General features: G+C 33.4%; 1 protein-coding gene across 2 annotated transcripts in view; it reads left to right on the forward strand.

Annotated features, from left to right (window-relative positions):
* Nucleotides 1–397: 397 nt before the first annotated feature.
* The window catches only part of LUZP2 (leucine zipper protein 2), a 464,261-nt gene continuing 451,078 nt past the window's right edge, over nucleotides 398–13,580 (forward strand). Inside the window, exons 1-2 of one of the 2 annotated variants that reach the window (XM_074336147.1) lie at nucleotides 398–450; nucleotides 11,127–11,213. In XM_074336147.1, coding sequence (XP_074192248.1) covers nucleotides 11,181–11,213 — 33 coding nt within the window. In that variant the 5' untranslated portion in view covers nucleotides 398–450; nucleotides 11,127–11,180. The remainder of the gene's footprint in view (nucleotides 451–11,126; nucleotides 11,214–13,580) is intronic. The other variant, XM_074336145.1, reaches the window with a different exon arrangement.

A 13,580-nucleotide genomic window follows, 5' to 3' on the forward strand; every position in this document is an offset into this window, starting at 1 on the left:
ATAAAATATAAAAGACAAGCAATACAAAGTGTTTCCCTATTATATTGTTTTACAATGTAGGTTTTGTTATTATTCAAAGCTGGTGAGGCTTTGTATGCAAGATAATACTGACATTGAAATGAAAAGGTGAAAAGGTGAGGCCATTTCACTCCATATTTGGCCACGTGGGGAAGGACCAGGGTTTGCCAGGAGGCAAAAGAAGTGAGGGGAAAAGATGGACAAGAGGCTTTAATCTGGCTTCAATAGAAAGGAATAGGAGAGGCAGGATAAACAGATTTAGGATTGGCTAGTTTGAATGTCAGGGAGTCTGGGGCAAGTGGGGTTGTCCTGAACTGCCTGGTATTTGTCCTTAGAGCAGTGAAATAGTGTCCAGAGTCTAAGAGTCTGATGAAGTAGATGGTTGGCTTGGGCTCTGGAATGGTTGGTTTGCATATGAAAGGACTGCTACTGGTGAGTCTTTTAGTATCTCTAGGAATTGGCTAGCTCTGGGACAGAAGGGCAGTCTCTCCAGAGTCTGCAAGGCTCCAGATGTCAAAGCATCAGAAATACAGAAAATAAAAGGGCATGATTAATGCTCTATCTCCTTTCTCTAATCACACAGGTCTCTTTGGCTTTTTTTGTTTTGTTTCTTTTTTTGATTTGTTTTTTGTTGTTGCTGTTGGTTGTTTCTTTTTTAAATTAAATTTATTGGGGTGACAATGGTTAGTAAGTTTCAAGTGTACAATTTTATAATACATCTCTATATATCACATTGTGTGCTCACCACCCAGAGTCAGTTCTCTTTCCATCACCATATATTTCACTCCTTTTACCCTCTTCTACTACACTCCTCTCCCTCCCAACCCTGGTAACCACTAAACTTTTGTCTATGTCTATGTATGAGTTTTTGTCTCTTTATTTGTTTGTCTTGTTCCTTTTTTGCTTTCAGTTTTATATCCCACATATGAGTGAAGCCATATGGTTCTTGCCATTTTCTGTGTGACTTATTTCGCTTAGCACAATAATCTCAAAATCCATCCATGTTGTCACAAATGGCAGTATTTCATCTTTTCTTATGATCGAGTAGTATTTCATTGTGTATATGTACCACATCTTCTTTATCCAATCATCTATCGAAGGATACTTTGTTTTCATGTCTTGGCTACCATAAATACTGCTTTAATGAACAATGGATTAGATGTATGTTCACAGGTCAATGTTTTCAGGTTTTTGGGGTAGATACCCAGGAGAGGGATTGTTGGGTCATACAGTAATTCTTAATTTTTTGAGGAACCTCCATACTGTTTTCCATAGTGTCTGTACCAATCTACATTCTCACTAACAGTGAATGAGGGTCCCTTTTACGCCACAGTCTTTCCAACACTTGTTATTATTTGTCTTGTAATAATAGCCATTCTAGCAGGTGGCTTTGATTTGCATTTCCCTAATAGCTAGTGAAGTTGAGCATTTTTTCATATATCCACACAGGTCTCTTTCATGGAGCAAACAGTTATATGTGAATAATTATGTGTTCAGAGACAATCTATATATTTTCAAATACATGTAATTATGCATTTTTTGCACAAAGAATTTCATATTGTATGCTGTACTGCAATGCAGTTTGCATTCAGTTAACATACACAAAAGATTTTTTCATATCAGTGCATCTAATTTTTCTTTCATTCATTTTACCAGTTAATTCTGCAGAATTCCATTAGATTGATGTATTATGATACTTTACCATTCTTCTTGCAGAAGGGCAGTTAGTCTGTTTCAGCCTTTTGCTACCATAAGTAATACTGCAATGAATATGCTTATTCATATGTAATTAACAATGTACAATTATTTATAAGAATAGAAAAAAATGCTGAATTAAAGTGTCATGCACTTAGAATTATGAGACAATACATATTGACAAATTTTTCTCCATAGAAATCATATTAATTTACACTACCACCAATAATGTTTGAGAAAGCGTGTTTCCCTCACTTTCAAGGTCACTAACAAAGTATTTATCAATTTTTTTTATCTTGAGATAAATCATATTTTGTGTGCATACATAAGACTATATATAAAACAAACTTATGCACATCTTAATACAGTGATATATTTGATGATATTTTATTTAAGATATTTGTAATTATGCTTAAAATATTTGCCTATAATAGTCCTTTCACATATTTTCCTTCTATGGTTTTGATATCAACGCCCTACTAGTTTTATAATATACTTTTAGAAATCTTCCCTCTCTTTACATTTTTTGAATATGTAATAGAAATTTTATGTTTCTTGAATATATGTTAGAACTTGCCTTAAAAATTGTTGTGGCTTGTTTCTTTAATATATAAGTCAGGATTCATGACTCTCACCCGTGATTTTTGTCTCTTTTTTTTTTTTTTTTTTGAATTCTGCTTGTGGTATAACTTTATGGACTTTTAATGCTGCTGAAAGTAAAAGTTTATAATACCAGAGTAATCATTTTATTTCATTTACAAATAAAGAAGAAAATGGTGCCCAAATTAGAGAAATGACTTACCCAAGAATAAATGAGTTATAATTCTCTTAATAAACAAACCTACAATTGTTCAATTTTGTGTGTGTGCATAGGCACACACACACACACACACACACACACACACACACACAAAATGCCACTAAAGATCTTCTAATGGCATTAAATGTAAAGAACTAAGTATGTTGTTCTTGGAGACTTCTTTGATTTATTTTCCTTTTTGTTGATTTGTTGGTCTCTGTGAGATAGATGTTGTACTTGGAGTAGCCTGGCTCTGTCAGAAATATAATACAAGATATCAAAGAACACAACATGTCACAAGTTAGCTTATTCTTGCTAACACATTAAGTTTATAAACCTTCACTAGCTAGGTTTGGTCACTGACCTTATCCTATCCCATAAGGACTCAAGACGAGGAACACCAACCCCCCAGTCATGGAATGTATTCCTCATTTCAACCTATTTTTCTCCTAGGCTTGAGTTCTTGATTTTGTTTTTAGGTGAGTAAATAAAGCCTTTTCTACAGATGATTGAGAGCAGGAATGACTGATACCATTCTTTATATTAACACACCCTTCCTAAGTGAAATGGCCTCCTTTCCAGTACTGGTTCATTAACATAGTAATTATTTAACCCAACAAAATTTTCACAGACCTTACAAAATATTTTATACAATACAAAACAAAGTCGTCCCAGTCATCAAGTTTCACAAATTGAAACAAACAAACAAAAAAATGTATTTTGATGAAAAATTTAAAATATCAGCATTTGTACTCCTGTTATCTATTAGAAATAGTATGGTACCATAAGGGTGTAAAATACTTTGTTTTGATTTTTCTGTTGTTCCATTTTTTACAAGTAAGGAAGTGAGACTTCTAGAGGTTTACAGAAGTGCCACTTAATGAAAGACTGAATTTTTTACCCTCTATCCAGGCATTTTGAGTTCACCACAGTTGCATTGTTACTATTGAGATTTTCCCCACGGGTAAGGAAGGGTGCTTCGCTGCGTTTATAATCAAACCTCGGCAGAGAAAATTCTTCCTCTGACAGTTCTGTTATGAATATTACCTCTATACAAAGTCGAAAGAATAGTGAGGATACATCAGATATAATTAAGCTCTATATTTGAATACCTTCACTTCTCATGACTCATTCCAGAACATGACACTATATTTGTGCAAAGTTAATAGATACAGATTCATATTTAATGTGATGTGTCATCGTTTATTTATTTTTTTGATGCTGAAATTATTTTCCGTAGACAGTGTGAATTCAGCAAGATATAAAAAGCAACCTCTGTCCTTCCTTTGGAATTTCAGTGGACTAATGTGTGGATAAACAGTGAGTTAATTATGTAAAGGATGCCAGAGTTCATTAAAGAATGTTGCTAGTGCGGAAAGTAAAAGAAGAAAAAGAGTTACAACAGTGACAATCAAACACTCACTTGGTTTGACTTCAAGTTGAGTTTAAGAAAAGTTTGTCAACTAAATGCTGCCTTTATGAGAGGACATTTTTCCACCTACAATCATTTTAAGATGCCAAATTTCAAGGGTTATCTGGAGGCTCCATTTAAGGGACAACTATTGTATACCCAAATTGGTTCATTGCACCCATTAATACTCAACAAATATAATTATATCATACACAAAGGAGGAAACTGAAAATGTGTCCTCATCAATTTCTCCTAGGACCTACTTCATTGGAAATGACATTATTGTTATTTTAATAAATGGGAATTAAAATTTTTTTTCTTCTTCCCCCTTTCCAGCAGTACAAAGATTTTATTTTGCAAAATTTACGACTAAGAGGAACCACTTGGTTCCAACTTCAGTACCAAGGGATACCACTTCAGTGACTTTTAACAATGAAGAATTAGCTACACTAGAATGAGTGAAAATATCTTAAGCTGTTCAGACTCAGTGAGCCATGAAGCCAAATGTGCTGCCACTTTGCTACCAGATTACAAAAATGTCTGCTTTTTTTTTTTCAGTTTCTTTCAAAAGTTGTCCTACTTTTCCTAGTCAATGAATTCGTGTTTGTAAATTATTTAATAGTTCAAATAACTGAAAGCAAGTATTAAAAATGATGCACAATTTCTTATTTAAACTCTGCATGTATCGTAAAATAGTGTAATTATTTTGAACTGAAAGATAGCTTTATAATCATTCAGCCCAAATCCCTTGCTTTACAGAAACAGAAACAGAAACTGAGGCTTGGAGACAGAAAGGGACTTACCCATAGTCAAACAAGTGGAACCTACAATCCTACTAAGTACTGCTGTATCCTGTTCCCTGACCATATAGGTGCTTTAATTCCCTCTATAGTTCTGCCATGCACTTGCATATACTTAGAATGTACCCTGTCCCTTCCCCCAGAGCGTTATAATATAGAGTATTTCAAATGTCCTTTTAAAGGAAGTTTCCTTAACCTCCTTTTAATTCTAGTAGGATATGATCCCTTCTTCTATAGTCCCATAACCCTTTGTTCTTTAACCTTCTGGATCTAAGATCAATTCACTTTTACTGTCGTTATTTGTTTACTCGTCTTAACTTTTTTTCACCCTCCTTAGGCTGTAAGTTCCTTGAGGGCAAACAATTATTATTATTATTATCTTTGATATTCTCTAATGCACCTAATAGAGTATCTGATATTTGAAACAATAAACAAACATATTTTGGGGGGTTTAAATCTGCAGCACTATTTTAAAAACAGGTCTCTAACTTCTGACTCAAAGCAATGTAATGTGTTTTCCTACTGTATTGCATAGTAGGAAACACCACCAAACACGTTAAACCAGCAAGGGAGATTTTATTCATGACTATTGCAAAAGAGGAGAGATACTAAACTCAAGTCCTCCCTTGAAATAAAAGATAGGGTAGTTTTTAAGCACTGGAAAGAGCTAGTGGAAAAGTACAATATCAGTGAGGATTTTGGTAAGAGTGATTCAGCCATCTGTATTTCTAAGTAGCTCTTATCTAACTTTGGTTCCTACAGAGACTGGGAGATAGGGGTGCTATTTTTTTTTTTTTTTTTTTATGATTACATTTCAACAAAATAACTCCCAAGTCCTTAAGAAAGGCATTCCTGGATTATAATTGGCAAGAGTCTGGAAGAAGATTTACAAAGGGGAAGAGAAAGAATTTACAACCACAAGTTTTCTAAAGTAAATGCTATAAAAAAAAAAAGAGGGGCTGGTGGCGTGGGGGTCTGTGGTCTATAGTCAGGAAGAAACCTGTCTAAAGTTTAGTTAAGCTGAAGAGAACATTAAGGCCATCTTGGTGACCATCTAGTGTGCTATAGTTCCTGTTATACTGTATTATTTATGGTGCAAGTAACAGAAAACTCATGTCAAAATGGCTTAATTAGTGACATTTTATTACTTCATATAACCGGAAGTTCCAAGGCACTGTGATTCCAGGGTTGGCTAATTGAGCAGCTTAAGGAGGTCACTAAAGACTTCCAGTATTCTACTCTGGTATGCCCCTCATGGCTAAGTCCTCCTTAAGGTAACAAAATTAGAACTAAATATTCTTACAGTGACAACAAATATATACCAGATCAAAGGAGCCTCTTAATCAGCTTCTAGGAAAGATCCTTTTGCATTTCATTGGATGGAATTTCAACTCATGCTCCTTCCTAATATGAAACCAGAAAGATGCATCAGAATTCCTAGACCAGGTTAGCACTATCAGGATTTACTCCTGAATTCATTGATGAAACAGTGGATTTCAAAAAATGATTTGTGTTTTGTAAGAAAGAAAGTATCAATTATTATTGGGTAAACAACCAACTACGTCTGGTGAAGACAGAAGCTATTAAGAGCTAAAACTTCTTTATTGTGGTATTCACATTTCACAACCATTAAATAATTGAATTAGAAGAATATAGAGAATGAATGCTATAAACAGCATTAAAACGTATCTTCCCATATTTACCAGTCTTTCAGATATATGTCAAGTAATAATCTAATTTCTACTTCTGATGACAGTCCAGGCAATTAGGACTCATACAGCTACCCTCCCCAGTAACCACATACCTTTCCTTCCCGTGCCTCCTTTTTATAATTTTGCTGTGTACATACGCATCTGTATAGATTATATACAATTATTTTGCATGAATCAAGTTTTGTATAGATGGAATATCATATGACACGTTTTTTTGCAGTTTGCTTCATTTTCTCAAATTTCATTTTCTAAAACCATAGATCAGTAATCCCTAAAATATGATTGACATACAAAAAAGCTGTACAGGGCAGTCAGATGGCTCAGTTGTTTAGAGTGCGAGCTCTGAACGACAAGGTTGCTGGTTCAATTCCTGCATGGGATGGTGGGCGGTGCCCCCTTCAATTAAAGATTGAAAAGGTCAACTGGACTTGGAGCTGAGCTGTGCCCTCCACAACTAGATTGAAGGACTTGGGTTGGAGCTTGAAGGATGGGCCCTGGAGAAACACACTGTTCCCCAATATTCCCCAATAAAAAATTACAAAAACAAAACTGTACATATTTACTATATACACTTTGATGAGTTTGAAGATAAGTACACACCCATAAAACTGTCACCATATATAATCACAAACTTATTACCACTTCTGAAAGTTTCCTCCCTTCCTCTTTTGTTTTAAGAATATTTAACATAAGATCTATTCTCTTATCAAATTTGTAAGTGTACGATATTGTTAACTATATGTATTATGCTGTAGAGTGGATCTCTAGGATGTACTTGTCTTGCCTAAATGAAACTATGTACCCTCTGATCAGCATTTATATAGTTTAAAATCTGCCTCTTTTTAATTGTTGTAGATGATCATATCATGTCAAGTCCTTTGGTGAATACAGTATATATACTATAAAATAGCTTCACCCAATCTATAGCTTGCCTTTTATTTTTTAATGGCATTTCAAAAATTGAATTTAATATTCATATCACCTAATTTATTATGATTTTCTTTAAGTTAGTGTTTTCTAATCTTGTTTAAGAAGCTTTGTCAGCAAGCAAATTTTGAAGCTATTTTATTTTGTATTCTAAAAGTTGTTTTTTTGTTAATAACCTACCTTTGGCATTTAGGATTAGATTTACAATTCCTTTATTATTGATTTTTGTCTATGACATTGTATTACTTTTCTGTGACTGATATAACATCATGTCACAAATTTAGTGGCTTAAAATATACAAAGTAATTATTTTACAGCTCTATAGGTCAGAAGTCTGACTGCAGTCTCCCTGGACTAAAAACAAGGTACCAGCAGGGCTATATTCCTTTCTCGAGGCTCCAGGGGAGAATCTATTACCTTGCCTTTTCCAGCTTCTAAATTCTATCCTCATTTATCAGCTCATGACCACCTTCCATCTTCAAAGACAGCCAAGGCAAGTTGAGTCCTCCACATATTACATCATTCTGAACTCTTCTCTCTCCTCCACTTTTAAAGACCTTGGTGATTACATTAGGTCCACTCAGATACTATGGGATGATCTCTCTATGTTAAGGTCAGATGATTAACAATCTTAATTTCATCTGCAACTTTAATACCCTTTTGCCCTATCACGTAACATATTCACAGTTTCCAGGGATTATAATATGGGCATCTTTTGGGGGGTGTTGCTTATTTACCTCTCATAGTTACAAAGTAGAGTTTAAGTTTTATGGGTGTGTTTTTTTCCATGTTGGTAATGAATTGACCCAATGTCACTTATGAAAGATGTACTGCATTGTAAGACTATCAAAAATTCGGTGTTTGGTTATTTTTCCAAAACTTTTTTGTTCCTTCTGTTCTTGCATTGACACCATGTTGTCTTAATTCCTTCTCTCTTTTTAATAACTATTGGTATATGATAATTCTGCAGCTAAATTATTTTATTTCATAACCGACTTGGTTTATTTGGGTCTTTTGAATAATTAGAAATATGTCAGAATGACTTTGTCACTTTCCAAAAATTGATAGGATTTTTCATTTGGATTACATTAAATTTGGGAGAAAACTGACATCTTTGTAATATTTATTTACATATTTAGATAATCTATACATTCCTTCAATAAATTTTTTTAAGTGTAGAGTCTTATAAGGTTTTGTGAGTTTATTCAAAGATACTTGATGCTTTAGGATGCTATTTTAAATTATATCTTTGGTTTTCAAACTTTATTTTCTATTTGTTGCTGATACATGAAATACAATAGATTTTTCTATACTGACCATTTATGAGTGACCTTGTTATATTCATTTATCAATATGAATAACTTCTCTGTACACAGCCAAAAAAAAATAAATATATATATCCTGCTCTGCTTTTAAGAAGTTTTTAGCTTAACTTTGTTGGCCTTTTACCCCAGGAAACATGAGAATTAAACAAATGTTATAACTGAGCATGTGAGAAGGCAATCAATTCTCTAATATTTTCACCAAAAGTTCTAATTAGCCTGTCTCTCACCAGCTTTCCTTTGCCCAGGTATAGCCTGGACTCAGCCTCCTGTCCAAACCCCGAATCAACAAATAGTCCCAGGGGATAATTGGCCTCAAAAGGTCAGCTGACCTCTGTTGCATGTCCCTCTGTGGAATCTTAGCTCTTAATATTTCTACTTACCGTGTTTCCCGAAAATAAGACGTAACCAGACAATCAGCTTTAATGCATCTTTTGGAGCAAAAATTAATATAAGACCCAGTATTATATATTGTATTGTATTGTATTGTATTGTATTGTATTGTATTGTATTGTATTGTATTGTATTGTATTGTATTGTATTGTATTGTATTGTATTATATTATATCTGGTATAACATTATAGTAAAATAAGACCAGTCTTTTATTAATTTTTGCTCCAAAAGACGCATTAAAGCTGATGAGCCGGCTAAGTCTTATTTTCGGGGAAACACAGTAGTATTTCAGCAACTATCTCATGCTTTTAAACAGAAGAATCTTGTATTTTACCTGACTTTTCTAGTTGTTTATGGGCTGATCAGCCTCCTATGTTAGACTGGATATTGCATGTTGAATTTTATCAAATTATTTATATAAATGTACCGAAGAGTATGTGGTTTTCCTTACTTAAACTAGAGTTTCTAATGTTATAATATATTTTGTTACCTTCATAAACCAATTTTTATTAGTATTAGTATTTTTAATAAAAATTAGTATTATTTTTTAATAAAATTTGAGTATTATTTCATTTCTTCTACATTTTTTGTTTACTTTTTACTTATTTGTTTAATTTGTCAATTTTCAGTTTTTCTTTGTTTCAAATATAAATATTGATATTTATACATTTAACTATACTTACCATTTTAGGCACACCACACAGTATAAAATAGAGTATTTTAATTATCTGCAGTGTTAAATATTTTAATATATGTTAATATTTATTGTAAATCCTTTTTTTGAATCATGAGGTATTTAGGAGAATGTTTATAATTTGACAAGTATATGAGTATTTTAGGTATGATATTAATATTGAATCTTAATATAATTAAATCATGGTATAAAAACATGACCTAAAGAATACAAACTCTTTGAAGTTTATTGAAATTTGCTTTTGATCTAATATTCTGTACATTGTTAAAAATATTCCTTGCGTGCTTGAGAAGAATATACACTTTAAATTTGGTGTGTGTGTGTGTGTGTGTGTATGTGTGTATCCAGTTCAACTTTGCAAACAACTGTTATTTAAATCTCCTATATCCTAATGTTTGTTATCATTGCAGGTTGATTATTTTTTTCTTTCTCATATATTTTCTTTTTAAATTTTAGTTTGTGAGTTCATGTTCATTGTGGCTTTAATTATTAATCCTGTAAGTGTATGTTCTGTCCTGAGCATTTGTCTTTCCACACAAATGTTGGACTGGCTTCTACCAGAACCCAAAGGGGTACTGTCAACCTGGTCTCAGATTTTTATTATTCTTTTTTTTTATATAAGATTGCATTTTGTCTCTTTTTCTCTGCAACAAATTACCTTCAATCTTAGAAACTTAAAACAAAAAAATATATATATATTTATTATAAATTATTGTAACATTTATAAATTTTGAGACACCTGGTCTTTGTTGTATTTCAGGAATTCTGGAGTCGCTTAACTTGGTAGTTCTGGCTCAGAATTTCTCATGAGGTTACAGTCAAAGTATCGGCCAGAATTCAGTTATCTGAAGACTTGAGTGGGGCTGAAGGACCCAATTCCAAGATTGCTTACTGATATGGCTGTTAGCAGAAGGCCTCAAATTCTAGCTTGTTGTTGGCAGGGTATTTCAACTTGTTTGTATGTACATTTCCATAAGTTTGTTTGATGTATTCACACAACATGACAGGAGATTCCCCTGCAATGAATAACTCAAAAGAGAGAGAAAAAAATGAAGAAGCTACAATAGTCTCAAAAGTCACATGTTGCACTTCTGCCATATTCTGTTTGTTATGAATGATTCATTAAGTCCAGCCCCATGTTAGAGGGGGCAATTAACTCCACGTTCTGAAGGAAGACATAGTCCATAATTTGTGCCCATATTTTTAAACCATGGCAACAATTTTTATAGAATTGCTTGAGATATAAATTAACTACTGATGACTAATCAGGGAAAGTATTGTTTAATATTTGGAAAGGGAAATATTTTTTTCTTACTCAACTTCAAGGCTCAATTTGTCTTTTTCTCCCTCTTTAGAGTTGTGTTTGGTTAGTTTGCCCTTTTCATTGAGACCTTCAGCGATGAAGCTACATGAAGGCGATGTCACTTCAAAATCTCCTATACGTAAGTCCAAAATCATGACTTTTTGTCTCTATTAGACATTAAAACTGAAGCCATTTGGTCACTAAGATTTCCATATGGGTTTTGGCCACCCAGTGCACTATTGTTCTGTGCTTTATCCTCTTCTTTGATTTTAGCCCCTGGGGATTTCTCTTGCTTTCTTGAAAACACACAGTAAACTTATAAATATGTATGTTTACTATACATTATCTCGAATTTTTAGGAATTTTGTTTAAGAGGTGTTACAGGATAATCACTCTACTTCACTCTGAGGAGAGATTTATAGTGCAGACATGCACTAAACCTCAATTGGAGTACCAGGTAGACAGATCCATAGTAAGCTTTGGCTATCCCTTTGGTAGTAATTTTCACTGACCAATTCCATCTGTCCATCTTGTCCAAGATCCACACATTTTTTTCTCTCCTATCAATTCTTCTGTCTTTGGTGATGCATCTAACTCTTTTGCTGGCTTCACACTTTCTAAAGGTGGCTGATAATCAAGAAGTTGTTATCCCATTTTGTATTTACAAAAGATTTCAACTTATGTTTTTTATCAAGACTTGTTTCTTCCTAAGAGTAATTCTGGTAAAAGCTGTTAATATATTTTGCTTTATATAAGTCTATGAATTTTAGCTATCTATCTTTCTAGTATATTTCTGACAATAAAATGTTAACTACTTTTGTCACCATTTAGCAAAATCATTTTAACTCATCAATATTTAATATATTCTTAATGTTCACAAAGCATTAATTTCACTGGAGAAAAAAAAGATGGAAATCTAGTTCTACCTTCACAGAGCTAAAATTATAAACATTGAAAAAGCGATTGGTGACACATGCATGTATTAAATATGTGCATGAATTGCTTTAGGTGATAATAATGAGAAAAATGCATATTTTTTACATAAATTAGAGGAGAGGGAGAATTAATAGAGAGTGTTTTGCAGAGATGGACTTTGAGCTGGGCCTTGAATGATGAAAAGAAGTTCTTCAGCTGAAACTGTGAGGTGGTAGTGGGAAGGAGGGTAGTGTGAAAAGATGTGCAAAGGAAAAGACAATGAAAAGATGGAGAGGAAGAGTCTTAGGAAGATAAATAAGGGGGGGGGAGCATGGTGACATGAGAACCCAAGAAACATTCAGGCAACAAAAACTATTTAAATGGCTGAAATGTTGGGTGCAGTGGTGCAATGGGGGAATGACACAGAAAAGCGGCCAAGGTTAAAATTGTATAGGGCTTTGAATAGCATGATGTGGATTTTACACTTCATCCCATGGGGAAAGGAATATAAACAAGGTGGTAAGTGCTCTCAGATAAAAATGAGAATTCATATGGAGAAGTCTTAAGATGCTAAAATGTTTAGCACCTTTGTTAAATAAATGTATGCCAGAGATCAGACTTCTCAGGCTCAAGTCACATTTTGATCAATTAGATTTGCTTCTGAACAAATATTTCAGCTTTAATTTATTTGTGTGGCTTGTTGACGATTGCTTTCATTTATCTGAACTATTTTTCAGGTGCACAAACTGCTGTTATTTAACTTTTTTGAGTCTGTTTCCTCACATGTTGTTTAAAAAAAAAAAAAAAAAAACCTTGGAAGAGGAGGAATAGCAATTTTATCTATTTGAAATGGTTCTTGTGCATCTAAGATGACAGTATGTGAAAGAACAAAGGCAAGAGTTGACAATGCATAATTTTAAACCGTTAGGACAAATTAAGATGAATGGTTTACTTAAACTCTCATGAATTTGACCAAAAAATAAATCTTTTTTATACCGTGGGTTCCTGTGGTCACTACTACCTCTGCCATGCTTGATACTTTTATAATAACATGGCTCAGTATGGAAGTTATTTTAGGTTGGATCCACATATTTCAGAGAAGAAACAATTCTGCCAGATAAAATTGACACTGAGACACATCAATCAAAGAGATTTTAGAAGACACCTGTGGGAATTTCAGACAAAATACAACTTATGGGTTTGTGTTACAGTCATGTTTATGTTTTGTGAGCTTGTCTCTCTTGGCCTTTGTTCATTAGATAAAGAAAGGACACCTGACTTTAGCTTGGTCCATAAGATTTTCTCTTTAAAGAAAATAAACTAAAAGATAATTGAGAAAGAGAATTGTGAATTGAGACACAAAAAAATCGCTAGAAAGAGTTACAAACTCATGAAAAACCTATGACTAATGCCTCCTCATCTATTTTGTTCCACATCACCCTGAGTTCCAGTTGCTCAGTATTTACTTGAATTTCATGAAATCCAATTCACAGAAATTTTGCTTTCTATTAAATAAATACATGAAATATTTAGAAGTTTGACTGCAAATCTGAGGACAGCTACATCTCCTTTCTCAGCAAGGTTATTAACC

The sequence above is a fragment of the Rhinolophus sinicus genome, linkage group LG06 (assembly GCF_036562045.2).
Source record: "Rhinolophus sinicus isolate RSC01 linkage group LG06, ASM3656204v1, whole genome shotgun sequence".
NCBI classification, from domain to species: Eukaryota; Metazoa; Chordata; class Mammalia; order Chiroptera; family Rhinolophidae; genus Rhinolophus; species Rhinolophus sinicus.